Below are 27,789 nucleotides of genomic sequence, written 5' to 3'. Positions count from 1 at the left end.
ATTAAAATACTTGGTTATACATAGATCTACACCCACTGAAAAGTACAGCCTTTATTGTCGTAATACATTTTTGCTTAGCTCAGCCTACCATGATTAACTTCACTCATTGTTCATATTTTCTCTGGAAATACCCATAGACCTGATGTGTCCTAACTCATAAGGTCTGCCTTGCATCACATTCAAAATTTCCTGTTAAGAAACATGGCAGAGCTGAATGTGGAGACGAGGAATTTTCTTCTGGAATTTCTTGAGGTGGGGAAACAAATATTTCTAAAACAATTATTAAAATGTATTCAAATGGAAGGTATGTATTTCCAAATGCAAGTTTGCCAAATCCAACAAGGTGGTGGTTATTTTGTTTCAGTCCTTATGATGCCTTTTCTCTGATGTCATAGTTGACAACTTTTCCTGGATATCCCTGGCCCATTTCATATCCTCTTACTTCTCCAACCAGTAATACTTAATCCTGGGTTGGAATAAGAGGCAATTTGAGCTTGGAGTCTCATAACCAGGGGCAATATGACAACCTAGTCGGAGTGACCTAAAGAATTATATCCTCCATTTGCTTGCAGTCCTTAATGTCCACGGTAGGGGAGGATCCGTGTCTCCAAATGGTAAAGGGTTTTTTTGAAGTACCTGTCTCATCATCATATTGGGTCTCTTTATGGTCATCTCCTCTCATTGTGATATGTCCATACCAGTGTTGCAGAAAAAATATCAATTTGATTTACTTTGCTTTTAATTTTTTCATTGCGAGTGGTGGAAAATCAGTTTTTTTTCAGAAAAGGAAAGTCAGTCTGAGAGACAAGCATAATGAGGATGCTAGTGGAGAGGGATCTAGACTATAGCCATAACCACGCCTGCTTCATTGATTTTGAAACTTATTGCATTTAATGTGCGTGCTGAGATGACAGGAGAGGCTCGGGATGTTTCGGATGCAGGAGTGACATCCAAATCAATGAGGTTTACCAATTATCAGGAGTTGCTAAGCCATATAGCTGGAGGCCTGCAGGCTCCAGTGCATTGATGAGGGAACTCCAATTGATGGTTTGAGGGGTGACTGGGTGCATTGCTTCTTATTAAGCAAAAAAACTTGGTAAATATCACATGTGATTTTAGTAATAACCAGTTTTGTTGCTGTACGATATCGTCAGGTTCCAATGAAGCTAACGATGCTGCAAAGTGATGAAACTGATTTGTTACTAAAATCACATGTGATGTGTAATTTGCAAAATGCTAGTATATGTAAACTTGCCGACCCTAAACAGTACAAAATATACTTCAATAAAATTAATGATAATATAAGATGGAAATAGCTGTTTCAGTGCTTGAAAATTAATCTTTCACACTTAATCTGTTTAGCCACAGAGTTAAAAGCAATAAGTCATTCATTTTGGAGTGTTTTTCACCTTTGAATATGCTAATTTTCGGGCTGCCTAGATCATGGGCATTTCCAACCTCATAAATTCATATGGCATTTAAGGTAAATTTCAAATACATGCTGATATTTAAATATTGGACCACAAATTTTAATGTTGCAATGCTTGGAGAAACCCAATAGAAGTATATAGAGCTTTTATCTTAATAACGAGGAGTATGGGGAAGTGTGAAATAAATTTCAAAATATAAAGAATGATTTAATATTAGAGAGTCTTCATCAGAAACTATAATAAACACACAACAATGAACAAATCAGAATTAAGAAAACAAACTAACAAATCATCATCATTTAGAGATAACAGTGATAAATTTTCAACAGCATTATCTCTGACATCATAAATCAATTACGGTTGAAATGACAAAATGAAACTGACCTGATGGTGACAAGACAGCAAAATTATCGAATGGAAAACCACTTTTTAGAAAGTTGCCAAAACATCATCACATAGCCTGTGCTAAAAGAGTAAAGTTGAGCTACACAGAATCACATTGCACAATAATATAAATAGTAAAACATTGCTGTACTTTTTCTGGGAATATAAAAAGACAGAGGAAGCAACCAATTGGGTACAATGTGGACGTCTCTAGTGACACAACTAGAAATAAGCAAATGTGGTGTTGACTGAAGAGAAAATGTCCAACCACGCAGGTATAAAATTGTTTTTATACAAGAGACACAGGATTCTCATGACTTTGGATTATACTCTTCCATCTTGCAATGCACTGAACATAAAGAAATCCTCTCACTTTCAGAACATATACATGCATGAATATTTACATACACATGTATATCATATATATATATATTTATATATAAATGCAACACATGCATAGGCAATGATTAATCAATTAAATATTTACTCTCATTCCATTTCTGTCGACATTTCAAATAGTTTTCCACTCTATTCAGCTTTTTAAAACTTTTCATACTTTTTATTACCAAGCCAGCAAACTACCAAGCCAGTCAAAATACCTTTTTCGTAAATTAATTTCATCATTATTGCATGCACAAGTCAAACCGAATAAACAGTTATTACAATTTTTAATGTTTCTAATTAGATTTCAAGGAACGCAAGTCCTCTAGTCCAATACATTCCATTCATGGGATCACTCACTCCTCATGGCAAGTGTCACAAAAATCTCTTAGGAAAAATCAACTTTTGAAAATATCTTCTCCATAAAGAATCCAAATTTATAATCTTTAAATATAAAACAAGACAATATATAGGTAACACATTGGCCAAAATTTATAGAGAAGTTGGAGAGGCATCTTTTTGAGAAAGGTCAACATGAAACAATTTGCATTACACCATCATTGAAATAACTGAAGATGTTTTTTTTGCGAGCAAATCACGTCTCAAACAGAATAACTTCAATGGAATTTCCAGGAGTGAAAGAATTGTAGAACGTCCTGCATTACAACTAGCTTCCCCAGGATATTTAATATGCATACATCAAAAGTGTAACTATGTATCATTCTTTGTGCTCAGTGTTTTTAGTATTACCTTTGCCTGTGAAAGAATGAGCAAATGATAACCTCTTCATCTTACCCTAATTCATAAGAGCCAGCTTATCACATTACAATTCAATGGGTCATTTTCTACCCAATGCACATATTTTGTTTATATTAACAGTTGCATGCTATTAAATCAGTCATTCACATTAAAAGTTTAGCAAATCACAGAGTATAATTTCCAATCATCATCATTGAAAATTTAAAATACACCTACAAAGACAAAGTGAAAAAATACTTCAATATTAAGCCAACTTCCAGAAAACATAGGTATTTCTCATCTTTCTAAAACCCCTTGTGGTTAAAACTAATAAAATACATCTCATTTTTGGCCAATATTCAACATTTTCATCAATATGGCATTAATCATACAACAGGCTTCTAAATAAATTTTCATGCTCTCCAAAGGCATCTAAAATTTTGCAAAACTTCATCTGGAAATTAAAAATTATTTAAAATTCACTTTCAAGCATTTCTTCAAACAAATACACAACACTCTCACCCTCACTTACTCCTTGGTGTTTTTTTCACCAAGTGCACACAACAAGAGGTTACTTATGGAGAGGATTCGCTGACAGCACACTTACATCACTTGCATCAGAGAGACCTGATCTCAAGTAAAAAGGTCACCTCTATCTCTCTATACTGTTGAATGAGTCTCTTCCTCCAATCTGAAACATTTCCATGAGGCACTGACGTGGGCATCTTCAAAAATCATTTATTTTCCGCCTTCACACACAATGCTCACAACACTCAGAAATTGGGCTCGTTTCAATATTTTTTACACACCAAGTTGCTCTCTGTCTGAGAACTTCATATTTATATGAGACTCCTCGAGGGCACATCACCGAAAGGCGTGGCATTAGCGCACACAAACACAAACACACACACAATGAGAATGCTTGCGTTGATTGATGCCCACACCAAGAGAAGAGGAAGGCATGGCCAGAGACAGCCTCGCTGGTTGATGGCCAATCTCCCCTCTAGCTCACTCCATACCCCTTGGGCCCTCAATGGGCATTGTGTGCAGGACCTCATCCAGCAACTGCAGTGCCCGGTGAAGATGGACCTATAATGCATTACAAAGCAGTGAATTATTATTCATCAGTGCCTTCCCAGCATGCACCTGGAGAAGCAGAATGTCCACGGTGTACTCCATGGAACCGCGTCCCTCTACAACTGTCTACCATGCCACTTTATATAATGCAACTCTTACGTGGTGTCTGGCATACGGTTTCTATCATCCTGCAGCTACTTGATGAATCATACCAATCCCGGATGATACCAAACCAAAATTCACTAACTCATTATGAACTTTGTGGTATTCCATCATTAGTTTTATTGGATGTTACATTATTACTTATTCCACTGCTTAATACATAACGGGACCCGGGTTTTGATGAATTATCATCATCTGTAGGCTTAAATTAATTTATTATATTAATTATTATTTTATTAATATAAATTAATTACCGTATTTTCCGGCGTATAAGACAACTTTCTAGCACCTAAAATCTTTTTTAAAAAGTCGGGGTCGTCTTATACGCCGGGAATGTGGCAGCAAGGAGGAGGGGTGGCCGCACTGAACAAACACTTCACACATTTGCAGAACCCTAACCCTAACCCAGTGCTGAGATCTAATATACCAGGCTTTGTGAACTTCCATGTTAAAAGGAGGCCAAGGGAGAACCAAGCAAGACAATTAAACCAACGGTTGGAGGCACTTCAACACAATCAGCAGAGGACAGTTGTGAATGCAATGCATTAACAGGCGCGTGAGCAAAATGGTTATGTTGTAACACGCAATAAAATACGCTTGTTTGCACTTCAGTGGGCAAAATCTAATCCAGATCACAGCAACAGATTTAAGGCCACTGTATCCTGGTGTACTAGATTCTTAGAAAGGCACAATTTGGTACTGAGGCAAAAGACAAAAATTGCACAGAAATTACCTGCAGATCTTGATGCCAAATTAAATAACTTCCATCGATACGTAATAAAACAGCGCAATAAACATGGCTATGCGTTAAATAGTATCGGAAATATGGATGAAACCTCAATGAATTTTGATATGGTTGGAAATAAGACTGTCCATCTAAAAGGTGAAAAAACTATTTTAATTAAAACAACAGGACAAGAGAAGTCCAGTTTTACAGTGGTACTAGCTTGCACAGCTGATGGCGCCAAACTGAGACCAATGGTTATTTTTAAAAGAAAAACAATGCCGAAACTCAAGTTCCCTGTTGGTTGTTTTGTACATGTGAATGAAAAAGGCTGGATGGATGAAGAAGGGGTAAAGCTATGGCTTGATAACGTATGGAGCAGGCGACCAGGTGGACTTATTAAAAAACGTAGCCTACTGGTGTGGGATATGTTCAGGGCTCATTTAACTCCCAGCACCAAGGAAAGGCTTGCGAGACTAAATACAGATTCAGCAGTTATTCCTGCAGGATTGACATCATTGGTACAGCCACTGGATGTGTGCCTAAACAAGCCATTTAAAGATCGCATTCGAGAACAGTGGAATGAGTGGATGGTTAGCGGTGAGAAGTCATTCACAAAAGGAGGAAACATGCGTGCTCCACAGTTGGATGTTTTGTGCAAATTTGTTATAAAAGCCTGGAATGACATTGATGCAAAAACAGTAATCAAGTCTTTCAAAAAGTGTGGCATATCAAATTCGTTAGATGGTATGGAGGACGACTACTTGTGGCAAAATGAAGAGGAAGTCGAAGCTGAGACCACACCATCTGATACGGAATTTGATCCATATGATGATTGCCTTACAAATGTAGAACAAGACGTTATTGATGTACTGATGATATCAAATGACGAACAGGAGGATTTTAAAGGTTTTTAAATGGAAACTGCGTTGCTGACTCGCAGTGACTTGCGAGCTCTCTCTATCGTTTGTTAACTTCCTTGTATCAGACTGCTTTAGGAAAAGTTTAATCCACTTGCACTGTTTTAGTTTTATATGTTTTATGAGGAACTGACTTATGTTTATTAGTGACCGTTTTCATGCTATCATGTCATGCCATGATGTCATAAGCATATTAATTAAAAATTTCTATATTGAAATCAAATCTGATGTTTTTTATTTACCGGTAGTGTGCGTTGGAAAAGGGGTAGTCTTATACAGAGATAATAGCACGAATTATATATTTTAACAAAAAAGTTGGGGGTCGTCTTATACGCCCAGTCATCTCATACGCCGGAAAATATGGTATATTAATTTTTGCCTGAAGATGATAATTCATCGAAACCCGGGTCACATTATGTAAAAAAGCAGTGGTATAAGTAATAATGTAACATCCAAGTAAGCTGATACCAAACCCATGATCATGTCGCTATGCTTCAAGCGACACTCAGTTTTTGGTAACGAACCCCAATAATTTTTACGATATTTTATTTGCAATTTTATAAAAAAATACGCAGTTTAATGAATTCACATATCTTATTACTCTGAAAAATAGCACCAATACGAAATAAAAGTGGTCATTAATGGTGAATATGGGAATTGGGGGGCTTTATAAAACTTTTCCTGAGTACTTGAGCCTATTACTTAATATTTACATTACTTAGTAATTATACTAATTTGAGTAGACAGGACTAACCTCAATCCAGCAAGGTGTTTCTTTAATGGACTGCCGTGGATAATCTGGACCCCAACCTTTCACAAAACTTAACCGCAGAATACAGAGCCTCCTGAGGTCATCAACACCAATCCCAGCAGCTGCACTCAGGCCTAAACAAAAAAATATGAGATGAAACAATTGATATCACCAAAAATAAGAAGGGATGGTCATTTAAACAAAATAACAATTGATAAGTTGACCCAGAGAAAAATGAAAATATGTGGTGGACATATAGTTTTGTCGTAAGACTAAATTATATCCACAAGAGAGTTGATTAGCATATGGTGATGGTATACTTGGTAGAGCATTGGGTTGCAGATCTAACACTCAGTGTGGAATTCACGCCACTGTGCCTTAGTCACGAATCAGCTAAACCCTGGCCTATAAAAAATATTTTTGGTTTTCGCCAAAAAAACATGTGGATGAGTTCAGTAAGGACTCCATAATAAACTTGGGACAAAACAATACTTATTTTTTACCATCCGATGCTAATTTCCCCAGATGGAACATGTGTCAATAACAAAATTTCAAGGATAGTTGATCAATTCCATGACTTTTCCCCCAGATTATTCAGAAGACCAAAATTCCATTAGTGCTCCAGATTTTCCCAGATTGCGGACACCCGTACAATGGATTGTAATCGATATCTGTGGATTGGAAAATGGCGTTAGTGAGAGCTGGGACCATATGACTCTCTTGACAATATGTATACTAACTGATTGCTGGCGCAATTCCTCCCACAGAATGCGGTCCTGGGATGTGGCCAGCAACGGCTGCTGCTTGCGCTGCAGCAGCTGCTTGTGCCGTAGCGGCTTGTTGCTGCATTTGCCGATGACACTGGCGCAAATCAAAGACCTGGAAAAGAATTGGCCTTTTTCAATACACATGCAAACAACAGGAGATACTAAAGGACAAATTTTAGCAAGTGAAATAAATAGTGATTGATGACTCATGTAAGAAATTTATCTTGCAGTTAGCTCACCATGAGAGCAAGGCCAAACAATATTGCACCTACTGCTGAAAACTGGCAGAAAATATGGTAAAATCATAGGTGGAAAGGTGGCAACCACCTGGAAACAGTGGCCTTTTAGAGGAGTGGCCACTTAAAACATGGTTAGAGAATAATTAAAGTATGTGCATTTCTAATAATCAGGCGAATAAAATTTATTTTTAATAACAGGATTTTCTTACATTTTAAGAAAATTTCATACATATCATTAGCCAAAACAGAATTACATCACACATTAATGACGGCATCATAAACCATAAATAAGTGTGATTGACATTTAATTTTTTTTAACTGCCAAGATACTTTTCTACGATAACAATTTGTTCCTAAAAAAAATATTTTCTACACAATGTTACAGCCTTTCAAAGAATTCTACTGATTTTTCATTGGTACTCTTTTCCCATTGGACATTTATTTATTTTGAGTGCTTTTCCAAGGTTCATAAGAGAAACCTAAGGTCATTATTTTTCAATTTTAGTAAATGTTTTCTAGCTATGTTGCCAATAAAATCATTTTCAAGATCAATTCGATGCCACACAGTAATGATGAGTCAGCTATAGGTAGTTATTTTGACATATGCAATATGATGCACTGAACTCCCTCATCTCCAGTGAGGGGTATCTCCTCTTAGAAATAGTGTGTTGAGAGGGAAAGATTCTGCGGAGGGGTGAGAGTAAGAGCTTAGACGAAGAGGCGGGAATGGGCCAACCAAAAGATGGGAGGGGGGTGCTCTTCCTTGACTCAGCTGCTTCATTTTCCTCTCAAGTCTAGAAGGCATACCCAGTGAGGGCTGTATAGAGCAAGCACCAGTTGCAACCGCACTCACCTTGATGTAGGCTTGGGGGTAGATCTTGTGCACTGCATCTCCTGGTGCGCGGCCGGCTTCCCTATCCAAATAGTATGACTGCACGAAGACGGAGTGGTCACTGAGGCAGCGCAACCACACATCGCCCTCACCTCGAAGGTCAAGCTGAACTCCCTTGCCTATGTGCAGTCTGCAAACAACAAGTACCATGATTACTGAGTGCTAATTATGCATACAATCCATCAGATAGGAACAGGAAAGAAGGTGCACAGTGGCTTTGATTCAACAGCATACCAACTTCAAAGAGGCTATAATCGTGAAATGAATATCTTCGAATAACGAAAAATTACTGGAAAATGTCCAAAGGTCTATAGTCTTCATTTTCAACCACATTAATTATTAATAGTCATACCAAATTGAAAAGCAACGGAGAGATATCATACCATGAAGCAACAGCATGAATTAAGACTTGAAATACTAATATCACCTAGTTTTCTATGTTGAATTTTTCAAGAACTACCATAAAAATACTTTTGAAAAGAGATTTCACTTGCATAAAGCACAATTTTGAATTGCTAATTTCAAACAATCAGTTGATTAATAGGAGATTCTTTTCTCCTCAAAGTGTTAGTTACAGGCTCTATTTCTGAGTATAATGTTTTGTTGTACACTTTAGAAATCCATTTATATAAGCACTTCTGGTAATCCTTCTCTCTATCTAAAGCACTTCATCGATGGCCATTTGTTGTTTTTTTAAAAATGATTCCATACATTACCTCTGGTTGTGTAGCTGTTTAATTGCATCATCCGTTCTGTTGCAATGGGAGAGTCATCACTTGTTTTAAGTGTTCTTCATGAAATATTGTGCTCCAGTCAATTTATAAATTTTATTCTACCATGCAAGTGTCTCATTGAGTTGCATGTTATGATTCCTCAAAGATATAAACATCTATGAAGACTTTTTATCTCTTTATTATACATTTTGATTTTTTCAACAGCTGAATCAGTTGGTATAATTTCTGTTTTCGATTTCTGTTGAAGTTGGTGATTTTATCTTTTTACCTCATGTAACTTAACACTTTGAGTGCCGGCTGCTAAATTTAAAGCCCTACAGAAAAATTCAGCCATTTTTACTATATTCGTAATTTTTTTTTAAACATTAGCATCAAAAATATATTTATATCGATGTGCATTTCAATAAAAATGGACTTTGCTCTTCTTTATGAATGAGTTGAATAACATTAACTGCTAATTTTTAAATATATAATTTAACATTGAAAACCTACTTTTTTTGAAAAATAAAAAAGTTGCAACACATGATGTACCGCCATAACATGCATAATAATTTTTTTAATACGCTCAATTTGAACTATTTAAAGCATGGAAATCATAAAAAAGCATTGTTACAAGCAAAGCATTAAAAATCCTGGATGACAAAAAGGGTCAATGCACCCTCAACGAACGGTCCATTGGCCCAAAGAATTTTCACACTAAGTGGCCTAAGATGAGGATGCCGGTAGCTACGGAGGACTTTTCGTCCTCAAGACATAAAGTGAACTCTTTTTCCATCGAGCAGTTGATTTTTGAAATAACAGAACCACTAAGCAGTAAACTAGAAAAGTACCACGGGCGAAATATTACGGCTTCACGCATACAAAGCCAATTAAATGGAAAGACGTAATATTACGTCCATGGCAATCCTCAGAAGGATTAGCACGACGTAATATTACGTCCATGGCACGCAAAGTGTTAATAATGGTGATGCAAACTCAAGTTTTCTATGATAGATAACACCAATGTTCATTTCTTAAGTTTTATTTTAAATTGCCTTTGGTATCGCCCCCTGTGCTACCCTTTGTTTTGCTGCAATCACATCCGCACACTTCCATAGTTCCTCTGTTCTTTCCTCTCAATCTGTGACCAGATTCCCAATGATGAGAAGGCAACCAAGTCACATAGTGCAAGGGGAGGTAGATAATAAAATGACCTACCTCGCACGTTCACTTTGCTCTGTGCGGTGGACGTTCGACAAAGCTCCGAGGCAAAACCGGCTGCCGCCAGACGGATCCACATACCCGTCAACGGTCACCGAGGGACAAGATGATGACGGAACTTTGAACGTCTCACCCACCTACAACACACAAAGATTCACCATCAACAGCCATTTCAATAATTATGGCACACACTAATTTGCAAACTTATAATTAAAGAATAAATTGAATTTAGTTTAAGTTTTTTATTATAGAACTGCACATACCAAGGAAATCATGTAAAGAACAAAAATGAAAAACATGATGCATAACAATCATATTGTAAAAGATATGAGTGATTATGACACAAGTTGACAGCTAAGCCAACCACAGCAAAATAAGATTACAGCCATAGATTTTAAGCTATGGTTTCACATGGGACAACTCAGCAAAATTCTTTCACAATTAAAAGAGAGAGAGAGAGACCTATGGGTGTATGCCACATGATGTAGTGGAGATTGCCCCAAAGTTTTGCGACCGACTGCTGGTCACTTCTTCAATCATTATCATTCCCTTCTCTCCCTTCATTCATTCCCTTGAAGAAGTGACCAGCGGTCGGTCGCGAAACGTCGGTGCAATCTCCACTACGTCACGTGGCATACAACCGTATGTCTCTCTCACTCTCTTTTAATCACCATGAGCTGTGAAAGCTTCAATCAAGAAATCTTTGTCAGTAGTTTAAAAAATTTTTTCAATAATTATCCCTTTAGAAGCACTCAAAGAGTGCTAAAGCTCTTCCTAATAGCAGAAATGGAAAAACCAAAGAAGTACCAGTGGCTGAAGAGGAGACTTCATAGGGATTTTTCGTAATTGGAAAGATTCGCTGTGGGAAGTTTTTTGCGTACATTGTCCATTGACCTCGCCAATGACTTCGAAATAGGATACTTTCGTTAAAATTTTGCTGTTAAAGTCGGTTAATTGTAGGGAGGTTTTATTGCAGTCAGTAGAGGATGACGAATCTTGCACAATGCAAAAATAGCCTGAAACTAAGGGAAGACTTTTGTCTTGAGATGAAGACTCTCAAAGTCGCTTAAGTTCCAAAGGTGCGAAAAATGGCATTTGAAAGGGGGCATGGTCAATTCCACTAGCCCTAAAGTCACAACTGCCATCATTGATAGCTTATGAAAATTAAGCATTGCAAAAGCAATACTTGATAAATGACCAGGACTGAGAACTTATAACCGGAAACTAAACCAGAACCAGTTCCGACAAAATAGTGGAAACAACTCATCCTTAATTGTAAGTTAAATAAATTATGAGGAAAAATGATTTTTAACGACTAATTAAAACAAATGCAATGGTGGGTGGCGTAACATGGTGGAACTCCTTCATGATGCACAAAGGGTTAGAAAAAAAAAGACTGCTGTTCCATGAAATAAATTATATATTTGCGACTGGTTTCGTTACGGCGTATCATCCTTGGTGTATCATCAAATGATAATATGCCGTATCGAAACCGGTCACAATTATATATTTTGTTTTGTGGAACAGCAGTCTTTTTTTTCTTACCCTTTGTGCATAAAATGAAACAATATAAGGAAATGGGATGATATAAAGAGAGGCAGTATAAAAGATGTGCTGACCTGAGAGTCCAGCTCAAAGTACGCCACGGAGCACCAGTACTCTGGTGGCGGCTGTGATGAGAGCTGTCGTGGCTGTGCGCCCATGGCCTGCTGTGTGGATCCACTGGGGCCAACCTGAGGGCCCTGGCCTCCTCCTCCGCCCCCGACCATCCCTACAGCAATGGCACAATTAGCAACATCACTTGAGGGGTGCGGTCCAGACCTATTACTGCAGCCTAAGCCTCCAGCGAGGCCTTGGCCAGTCGAAAGAACATCATCAAACAATCAATAACCATAAAAATTTCCGCAAAGCTGCCGTAAGTGAAAACAAAAGAAAATTATAGTAAAGAAAAATGAACAAATACAATTGAAGAAACATGGAATTCAACAAAAAAGTGGCAGTATGTCCACAAAAACAAAAATATTTAGGTAGTTGAAAATCAAAATTTTCAAGGCTAAAAATAAAAAAAATTTGATGTTATCATTTCATAGTTTATAAGCGCGCTAACATGAGGGAATGCTTTATATCAATGGTGGGTTTTCCACACTAATCCAGGGAAATATAAAAAAAGTAGATAAATATTCAAGGGTATTAAGGATGAAAACAAACTGGGAAGAAAGTAACAAAATACGTTGTATCACAATTGTGTTTTGACAAGACTGAACCTGAAGTAGGTTGAGGTAGGTGAATAATTACTAGCTTAAAACGAAAGGTAAACTTTTTTTAAATAAAAAAAACCTAAAATTTTCACATTATAGAACCTTGCCAACATTTGATTGAATCTCAAAATTGAAAATTTTTCCTTGAATATTCTGGGTTATAAATTTTCATGTTAGAGATACAGGTAAATTTGACAAAGGTGAATTAAATATACCCTGAAATCTTTGATGGGATAAAGTAACTTGTAAATAAGTAATATTTCAGGAATAAAGAGAAAAAAAAACAGCTGAGCAGGACAGATGTTTCCTCTTGAGAAATGGAACACTTGAAATATTCGTCATGTATAGGCATTGGGAATTAAATAAAGAAATCAAAACCACTTATTTGTCAAGCAGATATTTCAACCTGACTTTTCCAGAATTACCAGGGTGCTATCTCTGTTTCCCAAACTATTTGTCACTATGTATTTTACCAAATATCGTCTTAACAGGATATAAAAATATAATTATTGGCAGGTAAATTGCAACACAATATGCTGCAGAGAAGTGGCCCCTTGAGGAGGTGAATACTGGTGATAGATAAAAGGCATTTAGAAATAGGCGACAAGAAATTTAGGCATTAATTTTTCCACCATAACGCTGACATGAATATTTCATTGGATATTTACAAGAACAATAAAAGTTTGATTTGACACACTTTGATTTTACATCAAGTCTTGATTTTACACAGTGTTTTGATTTTTCGCAGAATGAACTTGGTCCCATAAAGCCAACTAATGTTAATTTTTTGCAGTTAAAATCATGTTCCTATATAAGTGCTTCACATGCTCTATGTTGTAACTGCTGTATTTTGAGTTGGAGGCATCAGAGGTAGCTAGGCCTTCAGAATTATCGGACCTTGGCAACGGTTAATACTGTCTCTGACAGATGGTAATGACAGAAGCTTTAGAGGCAATTAAAGCTCCTTTTCTCATCCGCATAGGAAATAGTGCAGCTCTATACTTTAATGCATAAGTGCTCATGGCCAGAGCAGCATTAATTGCTGTCGATGGCTGGAAATTCCTGACTGGAGTAATATGAAGTTATGATCTTTTATCATCAGACTGAGTTGCAAAAATAAATACAGGATTAAGTTAACATGATGCTGTGCCGATGAGTGTTGAATGGAATAATTTTTATGCTTAGGGTTAAATTAGGATTGGCCTAACCTCCCACTTCCCAACAGAATCCAGTAGCAAGAATTTAATATTGGCTCAATAGACAGGCAGCGATACACTTGGCAAGAGTTTATGTATGATGTCATCAGCTTAACTGAGAAAGGGTTAAGACATTTGTTTTTTTTGTGAGGAGTAGCTCAAGAAGTAGGCAATGAATAATAAACCATAATCCCTATATTTAACTCTATTACAATCAACAGTAAAATAAAACTAGTGGATGAGCGCATACTGGTTGCAGGCCAGGTAGGGGCAGATGGGTTTTAAGCTCTTTAGAATGTAGATTTTCTTGATTAGAAGTGAAAAATTCACAAAAAAGTACTCCCTAAACATAGAATTATTTGCACGTAAAGCCCTGACAGTAACAAGAGAGCTCCACATAGCTGGTCTATGAAGATAAGGCGGAAAAGAACATGTGGCCATTGCCCATTGATGGAGATGACTGTTGAAAAGAGTTGGAATCTACACAAATGAAAAAACGACTTTGTTTTCTTCCACTAATTTATTTTGACGGTACGACATGTTTCGACCTTGAGCGGTCATTTACGAGCACAAAATTTTGTCAAAAGTCGGGTAAATTTATACCAGGAAGGGACTTGAGAAGGTTGGAGGGGGAAGTTGCAAACCTTCTCAAGTCCCTTCCTGGTATAAATTTACCCAACTTTTGACAAAATTTTGTACTCGTAAATGACCGCTCAAGGTCGAAACATGTCGTACCGTCAAAATAAATTAGTGGAAGAAAACGAAGTCGTTTTTTCATTTGTGAACTTCAACTTCCACAAAGTTGAGCCTGACACCATTGAAAGTTGGAATCTACATTGCTTGTGTTGCTTATCAGGGAAATACATTTGGTTCAAGGGAAAAGAGGCCACTTATGGTGCTGGTTGATGAATTAAGGCAGTCGTTAGTCATTATTTTACTACAGAAAATATGATTTTTGGACATTTTTTTGTGTTTTAATAATAATGGAAGAAGGAAAAGAGTAACAATGTGAGAGAGTGAGGAGCAGTGAATACTAACAGTATCCGGGATGAGGAGAGCCCTGGCTGTGATCAGGGGGCTGCATGCTACGGGTATAGGTGAGCGTGTTGCTTCCAGTCCATGTGCCCTGGACGCCCGTGCCAGCCGAGGCAAAGCCAATGGGAGGGGACGATCCTTGCTGACCCACACCTCCCCCACTTGAGGCAAAGCCATTCTGGTGGTTGTGGGGGGAGACTGGAGCCGAGCCCACAGGACTTTGGCTGCCACCTGTAATCGCAAAAATATAAAAATATATGAGTTAAATTGAAGTTATAAATTCGCGGAAAGGATCAAAAGCAGCTACCAGCCTAATTCATGAAAAGCTTTGCAGCATACTTTATTTGCTTGTAGCAATTTTAGAAAAATTGGACAGCTTAAATCTTTTCGACTTGGATTCCATATGCTCACAGCACACACTAAGTGCGGCCTGATGAGTGTAAGTGGCATGTCTCTTTTACTATTTCTTCTGAAAATTGTCAGGGAAGTACAATCATTTTTTTCATCGCTATCGAGTGATCATTCCAGCAACTACAGTGGAACCTCGATCTGTCGTTTTTCAGGGGGATGGATGAAAAGAACGATGAATGCGGGAAAACGATCAATGCGGGAATGGTTGTCCGGGTTGCCTATGTCCCAGGATCAGCTGGATTTTTGCGAATTATGACATTCATTAATGGATTCAAACGAGATTTCAGCTGATTACAGGAATATTATTACACTATCGAAACACTTAGGTCATATTGTTGATTCGACTTATCTCTCTTTCTAACATCCTAAAGGAACAAGCCGCCTTGCTAAAAAAATGTTTGCACTCCACTCGGAATTTTCACGGCTATTATGCATTTCTGTCTGATGTAAAAATTCTTACCCATCAAATGCCATTTCAAGTACACGTATTTACTAGAGAAATGTTCGTGTTATGCCTCAAACAACTGATTTCGCCGTCGCAGTGATTGGTTATGAAATGGATCAAGAATAAGAATAAAACTAATAAAAATGAAACCGGACTCCATTGAACCCACGCGGAAAACACTCGCTAGTTTTAAGTCAACCCACCCCGGAAAGTAAGGAACCACTCGTGCGAGGAGAAGTTCGGCACTAATGCTATCCCGTACAGCTTAGGCAGAACTTACTGCAGAGGGTGAAGCATGACCATATGACTGCGCGATGAAATTTTTTATCCTATAGAGAAGGCAACTTACCCACTCATTTCTAACAATAAGTAGCGTAGCTCTAGATGAGCAGATGAATTCAGATTGCTAGTCGAGAGAAACAAAATATCCAGGGAAGACATCGCTTCGTTAGCAACTCAGACAAGTGAAACTTGTAGCATAACTCGTAAATTGTAACCAGACGCCCTGTTTTCGAAAAAAATCGCATCAACTGCCGTGAAGCTCTCTATCAGCTGCGAGGATATCGTTATTCGCCAGAAATCACCATCGTATTATTCCAACTCTTTCCTTGCTTAAAATGTTTAAATAACGTTAAAAATACATCATGTTTGGTATCAATCTTTACTGAATTACGTGTACATCACTAATATCTCAATATAATAAAAGTATAATACCAATTGCCGAAATTCATTTCTACACACCTTTTGAGCTAATCGGTGATTCATGCAGCAGTTGACCTCCAGAGGTGGGGATATTTGTAGCGAGTCAGCTAAAAAAAAGTCAGTGGTCGAGAAAGGGGGAAGCGTGAAAAAGGTTTCTTTTGTTCTCGAGTAACTTGATATTTTCTTTCCAAGCTAAGGTCTTCGTAATACGATCCCTGCTCGAGCTGGGACCTTTTTTTTTATTTCGGAGAAGAGGAAAGCTTCAGACGGGGAGAGGCGAGTGCTGAATGGAGGGGGATACCGGATCTTGGGAAATGCGATAATGTAACTATCCCACGGCACTCAGCTTCTCCCTATCGTATTTCAATCTCCTGGGGAAGATTCAAACTTTGTGTCTGTCGTTATTAGCCGTAAACAACACGTTGTAAACACTTCGTCTCATTTTCGTCAAACGATAGATGCGGGAAAATTATACGACGGGACCGCGATCGTCAAATGATAAATGCGGGAAAACGATACTTCGGGGAACGATAGATGCGGGAAAAAATTACATTGTCTTTATGGAACTTAATTCGGGACCAGGAGCGGCGAACGATGAATGCGGGAAAACGATGAATGCGGGAACGATAAATCGGGGTTCCACTGTACTCCAGTGATCACTTGGATATGATAGTTGCAAGCAATTGTTTTTCCTGATGGATCCAGTGATGAAGATTCCATCACTTAATTCATCATTTGGCGCATCACTTCCATTGCTGAAACTGCATATCAGCCAATCAGAATACATGGCCGTAGAGAGCGATTACGGCGCAACATTTTATTATCGTAGGAACAACATACATAAACATGAACAACTAGCTGTGAGAATACTGAAAAATGACAGAAGAAGTGACGAAAAGATTGATGGAAATAATGACCGTGTGATTCAAAAAAGTGATGCCTCGACCGATCACTTTTCCGGTCCTGAAAAGCAATCGCTTGAGTGAGCACCACAAGGGACGAAAAATTGACCCGAGTGATTCCGGCTTTAGTGTTACCTACATTATGAATTTCCCATGAACATTTTTTTAATTTACAACATAGAAATTTGAGGTGAATATCACTCTTATATTCATTCAGGCCATCAGAATTTGCGATTAAGGACATCCAAGTGTGTTCTAAATTATTGAGCATCATATGAAAGACCTAAGAGATCAAATACTCGAATAGTACCTCCTTCCTTTCAAGTGTTTGTCTACCACTCACCAACAATTGACGATGCTCCATTGCCACCCACGCCTCCGGGAGAGACAACACTGTCAACTGGCGATGGAACACCCCCTCCACTACCCACTTCTGTGCCAAAAAACACTTGGCCCCGTGGGGGTGGAGGTGATGATGGCCCAAGGGGCATGAGGTGGGCATTAACTGCGGAGAAAAAAATACCTAGGTCACACAAGAGGCAAATTTACATAAGGCATGATCTAAAGAAACAAAATAGATCACTCAAAGTTGGACTGCATGTACTCAAGAAGTAGCAAAAAAAGAATGCCCAACAAAATAGTAAAAATATAAAAATCAAGAATGATCACGGAAAAACCCATGATTGATTTTTATAATTTTTGGCGGAGCGAGTAAAAATTATGAAAAAAATTTCTCCCCACCCACCTTTTCCCATGAGACTTTTCTCTTACTTGCTCCTCCTCCAGAGTATATAAATGAAATGCTTTGAGACAAGTTCAACTGAAGATAATACAAAATGTATTGAAACTGGACGTGTGATTTAATTTTGCGAAAAATTGACAGAAAAATTTATTTTATTGATTGAGCAGAAATGCACCAATAATTCATATAAATTTTCTAGTTTCAAAAACTCAAGCATTTTGTCCCATTATTTTAATTTTTTTTTATTCAAATTTTAGGGGACTTCATATTTTTTGCAGATTTCATGCAGTATTTGGTATTTGTGGCATGTTTCCATGTTTTTTAACAGTGTTCAGACCTTACGACATCATGTAAAAACTGCAATCTATAATTAAATCAAGGAGATAAAGAAGCCTCTAAGAATTCTCCTTGACGACAGGAGAAAAAATGAGAGAGATGAGAGAGAGAGAAAAAAAAATGTAATGGTGGACAATAATTCTCTTTGACTATGGGAGAAAACAAAAGGGGAGTCATGCAATGGTGGATAGTGGCATTTGGTTGTATGCGTTTCTGCTCCTGAATTTTCTTCGTGATTACTTAACACAGGATAGTTGTGTTTGTTTAATGTGATAATTTATGTGTCAAAAGTGAAAGTTTTATTTTTTTGAGCCACAACGTGTCAAGCATGAGACCAAAACTTGACATAATTGAAAGCACAAGATATCAGAGATAAAATACATGCGACATAGACATATATATACAGTAGATTCTCATTAATACAAACAATGTTTTCACGAAGTTCTCCCTTGTAAGAAGCAAATCATTGGTCCCGACAAAAAGGCCTTTTCAATCCATAGTAAAATAAATGTTTTTATGATATCTCGAACCTCAGTCCCGGTCCCGGCGGTTAAAAAATGAACTCTATTACATTGTTCCACAAATAAGCAACGGCATTTAGGTTGATATACACTATGCTACGATATAAACATTGTGCTATGTTTAAGTTCTCCTCGTGCACTGTGCCCAAGAGCATCAATTATGGTTCTTTCTTCAGTAGGAGATACTTCAGTATGAACACAAGATAATGTAATAAGGTTCATTCCTGTGAAATCATGGTGACCCAGTAATTACCGCTGGTAAATTGGACGTACAATTAGTCCTCTTCCGACGCACATTTGATTAACGAACTTTAAAAGATATGAACATCCAAAAATTTCAAGAGTGCCAGAAGTTAACACACAATTGTGATGCAGTGTTCTGCAGGATAACCGCACTCCTCAATGCATTGAATAGTATAAACTTACGAACAAGATCTAAGAACACATCTTGTTCGTCTATTGAGGACTTAATGTATTTGGGAAGATATAAAACCTCACTTGCGTCATGCCCCATTCTTCTATTGAGAAAATGAAATGAATGTGCTTGTTTTTATAAATTTACGTGTAATTTAATCTCGTATATAATACACTTGACTTTGAAGCTATTTCACTGTGTGACTATAAGTTTGGGAGATTGAAGAGACAAGAAATTTTGACAAACTAGGTTTTATCGACGATTCCTAAAAGAACATTCATACAAACTTCGTTATTACGAACCTCCGGTTTTTCGGTCCTATGAAATTCATATAAACAAGAGTCTACTGTGTATATGACTAAATGGCAGGTATAACAAAGACGTTGTTAGAATTAAAGAGAGTTAAATAGCAAGATCAACTGAAAGATCACGGAGTAGCAATGCAGGGCACAAAAATTGAAATGAAGGAGAGACTGAGGAAGATATTAGAGAAAGAAGGGATTGATGCAAAAACTTATTAGTTCACGGTCCAGACAGAAATAGTAAAAAGGAACATTTCAAGCCCTACCCATTCATCATTCATGAATGACATGGGATCGCTCACCTGAGGATGACGTTGGCTGCGTGGGTGGCGGCAGGTGTGAGGGGTGAGGCTGAGGTGGTTGGGGAACTGGCTGCTGCTGGATGGGCGACTGCACGAGGCCAAAGGGAGGTGGGGGTGGAGGGGGAGGGGCAGAGCCGCCCCCGTGGTGCACCGTCTGCGTGGCCCCCCCAGGGCCCTGCCCCCCACCTCCCACCTGCTGCTGAGGAGGCTGCACACCCCCAACGCCTCCTGGCTTCCCCCCTCCACCCATCACGAGAACCACATCGCTCCCATCGTCCACATCCATGCTACCACCACCGCCAGCCGTGTACTCGTCCTTGACCAGGCGGTTCGGACCCGACTGCAGCGTGAGCCCAGACAGGTCTAGAGAGCACACAGGAGAGTTCAATTCATCCATTAGGCGCACTATAAGGGTCTCTCCAGTATAATGGAGGACTCTTCAGTCAGACAGTAAGTACGATGTCACTCACCATGCATTTCAATGGATTTACAATAGTTGCTACCCAGGACGCTGATAGCAGAGTGATCAGAATTTCGGGAATGTACAATAATTAGGGATGTCAACCAAAATTTATGCTTGTGATGATATACATATTTATATTCATTGCACTAGTGTGAACTCATCAGCTACTCAACCTTGGTTGCAATTGAGAGACTTGACTGTTTCCACATCATGGACAAACAAACACAGTGCTTCCATTAAACACACTCAAAGAAGGACACTTTTTATGTTAAAATTGTGATAAAGAATATTGAAGTGATTTTCTTGGGTTAATATACAATCTAAAACAATAACGCACTGAGCAAAGACAAAAATGAAACTGTCTTTTTTTATTTGTTGACATTCAATTTCAAAATTTTAATTAGAAATAATAACTTTTACCAAAGCAAAGTACTTATGACATGAAAAAATGTGACCTAAGATTGAAATAATTGTTTGATGATGAGGTTAAATCGTGGAAATCTTGGTCACTCATTATTATGTCACCTGGTGGTGTTGTAAAATGCAGAATAATTTCCTCATTAAATTTGGATATTACAGAGCATTTAGTTTCCCCATATGAATTATCTACTTTTAGTCATTCATATCCAAACTCAACCGCACGTAAGGTCTGCACTAATGTATCTACAGCATACGTACCAATTCCTGGAGAGACGACACGCTCATAATGGTATGGGTTAACACACACAGAGTCACACTTGAGATCAAAAGCAAACTGGCAAAACTTCACATGCTTGAGTTCGTTCTTGTGAAGATCGGGCCATCGCCATATACGGGCGTAAATGACGTGAGGGAAGCCTTTCCTGCCAGCCACCTTCAATCGAGGAACAAAAAGATTGTCATGTGAATTCCTCTGTTAAGGGCATGGAATTTGAAACAAAAAGAAATTTTAACTTTAAGTAATTCTAAGAGTAATATGTAAAAGAGACCGAGTCCCATAATGCCTTCATTGCCTCGATTATCTTGAATAAACTATGTTACATCAAACTTGGATACATGTTCTCTATATCCTTCCAGTAAAAAGTGCTAGTATTTTTCAACACTTTCCTTGTCACACACCATCACAGAGAATCTCTTTAGCAATGTGTTTTACAATGGGAGTATTCCACGGACTTATGCTTTTTTTATTTATTAGTAAAATACTTGATATATCACCAACCTGAAGCCTTCCGTCCAGTGTCCTTTGTATTGTGACGCATTTGCTGTGGTGTGCCCCATTGGTGGTTATAGCTGTAATTAGACTGTCAAGTTCATCTCGCTTCTCCTGCAATGAGTAAGTACAAGCAATGAGTCTAATATTTCAAAAATGTATGCCTATCACTACTCAAAAACAATACTCATTTGGAAATATTCATAGCCATAAATAATGGATATGAAAATGATGTATGAGACGCACACATAATTAGGATTACACTCAAAATTTCATTCAAACCTTACATTTCCACTAGGGAACAAACCATTATCACAATAGAAGCAAGGGATAGAAAGAGAAGCCAAACAGGGGTAAAATGACAGGGTGCTTCATTCAGTCACAAAAAAATTGAATTGTCGCTTAAAAATTACTCATCCAACATTGGATGGAGAATAAAAAACTCCCATGATATAATAGTGAGTGAGAAGCCAAGGGGTTAAAGCGATTTTTCTCTAAACAGAGTAACGTAGAGAAATTACGCAAAGTAAACAAATGAGATCAACTAGATATTAGGTAGTGCATTTGATTTTCCACGATGTCAGCTCAGAACAGACTCACCACCAAGTTTTTGTATATTTACTCAATATCAATTTCTGTACCTTACAATGACCTTACAACTCACCTTGAGCTTCTTGACAAGACTCTCGATGGCTCTCTTGGCAAAGCCCTCCGACTCTCCACCCTGGCGGTGGCACATGAGGCTGTGGACGATGCTGAGGCAAGCATCGGCCGAGGTGGGGGCGTTGGAGGTCATCGTGGCTGGGCCCCCCACCTGGGGCACCCCTCCACCCCCAACCCCACTGCCTCCGCCCCCCTCCACCCCTGGGCCACCCACCGGTGACCACACCGAACCTACGCACGCCTCCACCTGAGACAAGAAGGGTCAAATTCACAATATGTACATACCCTGGACTATGATAAAACATTCATTGACAGGAGCCAATTTTAAAAGCATCCTGTCAAAAAAAGTAACTTAGGCAGGCGAGATATAGTGGAATGACGTCCTGATTAATGAATAAGAAGGGTGCCAATTTTCCTCAAATTTATTTAACAAAGCACGACACGTTTCGACCATCAGGTCATTCTCAAGTATAATGACATGCATGATAAGATACAATAACAATACATTGTACTCCAGAATAACCTGACGGTCGAAACGAGTCGTGCTTTGTTAAAAAAAAATTGTGTAAAATTGCCATCTCTCTTATTCATTAAACACATCCTGTTCATCAGACTCAAAATTTGTGACAAAGAATCAATACCTGGGGATATATTGCACATGGCAGCAGCTTTGGAGTTGCAGGGCTATCGCAGCAAAAATATGGTCCATAAAAGGTCCATTAAGATAAATATAATCATGATTCAATCGTTGCAGGCTCAACTTAGCAGAATATCATCATAATTATGAGAGTAATAACAACCAAGTAATTTTCCACAAAATGTGTATTAATCCCAACTAGTTTAGACACTTATTTTGTCATTATCAATGGTACAGCTCTGTAGAAAATTACTGGGATGTTATTAGTGCCATTATAAAGAGAGATAATGACTGTGCTCAACTTTTTTGCTGAGGAAATGATAGGAAAAAGTTCAAGCAGTATGAATATCAGATATAATTAGGTGAATTCTGATAAAACATTACGAAGTCACCAGATTTTCTGCAATAAACGGAGTAAGTGACATCATACAAGACCTAATGAAAGAAAACTCTAAAAACAAGCGTGAAAGATTATGTAAGATTATTTCCAATCTTGCAATTAGTCAAGTAAGAAGAATTATCACATCCATAGTGCAATAATTCAGTGAGCAACAAAATGAAGCAATCAGTCATACCATGGAACATGCTCAATAGAAACCAGATATATTTTGCAGGGACTGTCAGACAATAGGGACATTCACTCAGGACCCTAAATTATGATTAATTTTTATAATTCTACAGGTTGAAGGGCAAGATAAGTTAGGATGAATATGTATCTTCTTCATTCACCAATTCTCTCATTAGTTGAAAATGAAAGAGATAAGAATGTGGCGACCCTCTTCCCATGAATAGGTTAGACCATTAGAGTTTTGGTTCATTTAATCATTCGGCGAGAACTTTTTCACGAGGGATTAAATAGCTTACAAGAATTCAATCAACAACAATCAATCATGCAAGTCCAATTCTCGGTGGATGAGAGAACTTGACGTGTAGTGCCCCACTTGGCAGGAACACATATAAAATAAATAAAAGATCGTAGCACTTTTCCACAAGAATTTTTAATGCATACAACGCGTTTCGGCTCACTGAGCCATCATCTGGTAAAAGACATGATGGCTCAGTGAGCCGAAACGCGTTGTACGCATTAAAAATTCTTGTGGAAAAGTACTACGATCTTTTATTTATTTAAATATGTCTAACTTCCACCAATTGAAGCCTGAATCTGTTGAACTTATTAGGAACACATGACCTCATCAACTCATCTGCTAAATTATCAAGGGCCATCAATTGCCACTAACAGCTCAAGAAGTATGAGACAGATTGAAAATTGGAGAACTACAGATCTCATGTAAATATTCTTCCCGGGTTTCCCACCAGATGAGGTCTGCTGCCAAAATTTCAATGGCTCACTCAGCCAACTTTGTGGGTCTATTAGCTGTTTTCTCAAACCTAACATTTCCCTGAAGTTGACGGTGGGTGAATTAACTTTGTGGAAGTTATGCATGCTAAAATAAAATAAATGCACTTTGTACTTTCCACACTTATTTTAATATTCTGCAACCGGTTGCGATGTGCTCTACATGATTTTCAAGCTGGACTGCCATTTGCTGACAGGGAGTCCAGCTTGAAAATGATGCAGAACACGACGGGACCAGTAGCGAAATATTAAAATAAGTGTGGAAAGTACAAAGGGCCATATTTTATTTTAGCTAACATTTCCCATCCATGCTCTTACCTTTGCCACTTTCCCACCTGAATCCACTAGCCCTGGACAGACACAACTTTCACATTTTTATGAAATTTTGAACTTTAGTAGAATGGCTGCATGAAGATAATAGGGTGGTTTCCTATTATATTTTTAGTGCCTAAATCGAAAGATTATTACTCCTAGAGTATGTATTTCACGATTTTAGATTTTTAAATGACGATATCTATTTTTCACGATTAAATGAAATGTGAAAATTTTCAAGTTCGCAAAAATGCAACCACTAAGTATGAATGCTGGGAAAAGCTCGTGTGACTCATTTTGGTTCCAGCTGCTGCTGTGTGAGGCCACCTTGGTGCGAGGCTATGAGCACCGCTATGTTGCAGGCTGCTAGCAGGTAGCACTTGGCTTAACAATGGATCATTAATACCCTAGCAAACAAAGGAAATTTTCCGACCATAGGTAATTTTAATGGGTGATTGTTATGTTTCCCTGAGCTCTGTGCCTCATATATGCATTGTTTATCTCAGACGATGTAAAACTCCTACTTTGTATAGCATCTAGGCCCCTGTGACCTCACGTGGAGAGGCAACTCATGGGTGCCAATCTGGCCTTTTTCAAATGAGGTTAAAATTGACCACTAACATCATCTAAACTGGGATTTCTAACACCAAATAATTTGTACATTACGGATAAACTAATGGTGGGTAACTAATCGCAATCAATGCCTTTCGTTTTCTTTGATGAAGGAAACTAGCCTATTGGTGGAATTAGCCATCCAGACAGGGAGCAGAGAATCCAAAGGGGTGGAAAACCTGCTAAGAATTTACCTCGTCAGTTCGCCAGGAAAGAACTTAACCATACACATAAACCTCTTAATTAATTATACTCTATCGAAATAGAACATGAAAAAATTGATAAACTAGCCTAATCTTCTCAATAATAGGTTCCCAAGATCTTTTTGATGAGGAGACAGGGCTAAAGTAAGTTGGGGTGAATGCAGGGAAGGTTTATTGGCACAAGATTTTCCCACAACCAATCAGATGATAACAGATGTGGTTAGGGACTTAGAAATTCTGTCTTTCTAAACACCTACTGCTTTAACTTTTTGAAAGTAACAGCTGTGTTACTATACCTAACATTTTCCATTCACACTCTTACTTTTGCCATTTTCATAATCCATCCAATCTATATTATTGGCTACTCTCATGTTGAAATTTTGCAATGGCCTACCTTTCACCCATTTACCTGGTTTCAGTGGGGATGCCACCCTTTCCTGGGACAGAAGCAGGGATTATGCTCACTCATCTACACATGAAAAGTATTCATGTCCACATCAAGAGTAAACACATCTCCATATCTCACTCATCTCATCTCTCATGTCTTTCATTTAGGAAGTGGACCAAATATACCCATTAGTTTTTTCTTAAAAAGTAGATGCAAGTAAGCACCTCAGCTCCTAGAACCTCAATACTCCATCTCCCCATTGGAGGAACCTATGGACAAAATCTGGGCTTGCACGAAGGGCATCCTCCCTTCGCCTCACTAATAAAGACGTTTGGAACCTATTATACATCTGAAAAACATCAAATTTATTCAAATAAGGATATGTGAGTACCCTAACTATGTACTATGAAACAATGTACTCACACAGCTGTGCATTCATCTAACTATACGAGTACGGAGACAAATACAAGGGGGGGTGGTGGTGTATTTAACAGAGCAAACATTTTATTTATTGAAGCAATAGATTCCTCATATAGGCATTCAAAAACCTACCTCAGGTGGGTAGATGAAAAAGTCCCAACATACCCAGTCACTGAAAACTGTCCTAAAGCTGTAGTATGTTTGGATGATATAAACCCTATAGTAATTTTCAAATATTTTAACCAGCTTTAAGATAGAGATATGGATGCCTCTCTTGTGAATGAATCCTTTCAGGTGCACAGTTTGACATACTCATTGCACATATCCTATTGTCAACATTTTCCAATGCCATTCATTGGTATAAACTTCATAATAGACGTAAAACTGTTACAAACATCAAGATTATATAGAGAAATTTGCCTTATATCTCTAAAAACTTCAGAGCCACTGAGTTTCTCATATTCAGATAAAGATACATATGCAAGACTTAACTGAGACCAATATTTAAGTTATCCTATGAGTAGAATACTACAGAATGAAAAAAAACTTAGAAATAATAATAAAGCAGATGGATTTGAATATATAATTACATTAATGAGAAAGTTACGAGCACATACCTCGACGGGTTATTGGCCACTGGGTGAAATAAAATGAAGAGACTGTGGATAAACGACACCTCTGGAGGAGACAAGCGACTTCTCGAATAAGGATCAGCAACCACAAGATATCTTGACACAGAACTCTAGGTTAGGACAAAATGCTATTTTCAAAAGACTCCACACTTATTCAATATGTAAACACTTATTTGGTGGAACTGGCTGTCATAGCTGCGTCAAAATGAAACGAACGTTACCAAAGGTGTGTAGCTTTGGAGTATAGAATTAATCATGTCTTTAAAGTTTCACCATGTTAGACACTCGGTAAACCGGTGTTTATGTAGTAGCGTGAATCCTTCAACGTTAACCCGACATACCACGCAAAGATGCTCCCACACATTTGTGAAATACCACTTTTCTTAACATGGACTAATAAAATCACCAATAACACATTATCCTAGAACCGTGAACTTCTATAAACGAACACATTGATACTTAATACTTCTAATTCATAGGAATGCCCGCGGTTGAGGGCATAGCTTCAGCAAATTCTCCTAACATGATACTGCACCACAAGAGATGTGCGCTCCTCTTGAATAAGAATAATCATGTTATTGCCAAACGCGCTAGCCAATCCTTTGCATAGAAATACGCAGTCACATATATGAAATCAAACTGGAGCATTTAAATTAAATTATATAAAAGGTGAAGATGCACTGTATCGATATTTGAGATTAGTTGAACAAGAGCACTGTCACTGACATCTACAAACACAAATAGTAATATGTCGTTGACGGTCGGTGACAGTTGAACGGTGAATTCATTTGTACACAAAATATCATCAGCGGGATTGCGAAAATATTTCCTTTGGTAAATTTACTGCAAATAAATTTATTCTAAAAATGATGTATTGATATAACTCAGACCAAAAACTTAAGTTTTCTCCTCCGATATTTCCCTGTTTTTGAAGATAGACCTACGGG

General features: G+C 38.0%; 1 protein-coding gene across 2 annotated transcripts; it reads right to left on the bottom strand.

Annotated features, from left to right (window-relative positions):
• Window positions 1-1,624: 1,624 nt before the first annotated feature.
• On the bottom strand, window positions 1,625-27,789 carry LOC124163378 (mothers against decapentaplegic homolog 4). Of its 2 annotated transcripts, none has more exons than XM_046540252.1 (13): window positions 26,828-27,789; window positions 22,283-22,528; window positions 21,628-21,732; window positions 21,108-21,282; window positions 19,967-20,329; window positions 17,692-17,853; window positions 14,892-15,119; window positions 12,019-12,251; window positions 10,397-10,536; window positions 8,427-8,595; window positions 7,308-7,446; window positions 6,571-6,701; window positions 1,625-4,022 (listed from the first exon to the last, which is right to left on the bottom strand). In XM_046540252.1, the coding sequence occupies exons 2-13, from the start codon at window positions 22,412-22,414 to the stop codon at window positions 3,942-3,944; spliced, it is 2,058 nt and encodes a 685-aa protein (XP_046396208.1). In that variant the 5' UTR covers window positions 22,415-22,528; window positions 26,828-27,789; the 3' UTR covers window positions 1,625-3,941. The 2 variants fall into 2 exon arrangements, with proteins under 2 accessions (XP_046396208.1, XP_046396209.1); XM_046540253.1 differs by having other exon boundaries at window positions 12,019-12,170.

This window comes from Ischnura elegans, chromosome 8 (assembly GCF_921293095.1).
Source record: "Ischnura elegans chromosome 8, ioIscEleg1.1, whole genome shotgun sequence".
Classification (NCBI taxonomy): Eukaryota; Metazoa; Arthropoda; class Insecta; order Odonata; family Coenagrionidae; genus Ischnura; species Ischnura elegans.
This window is presented reverse-complemented; position numbering and strand designations above follow the sequence as displayed.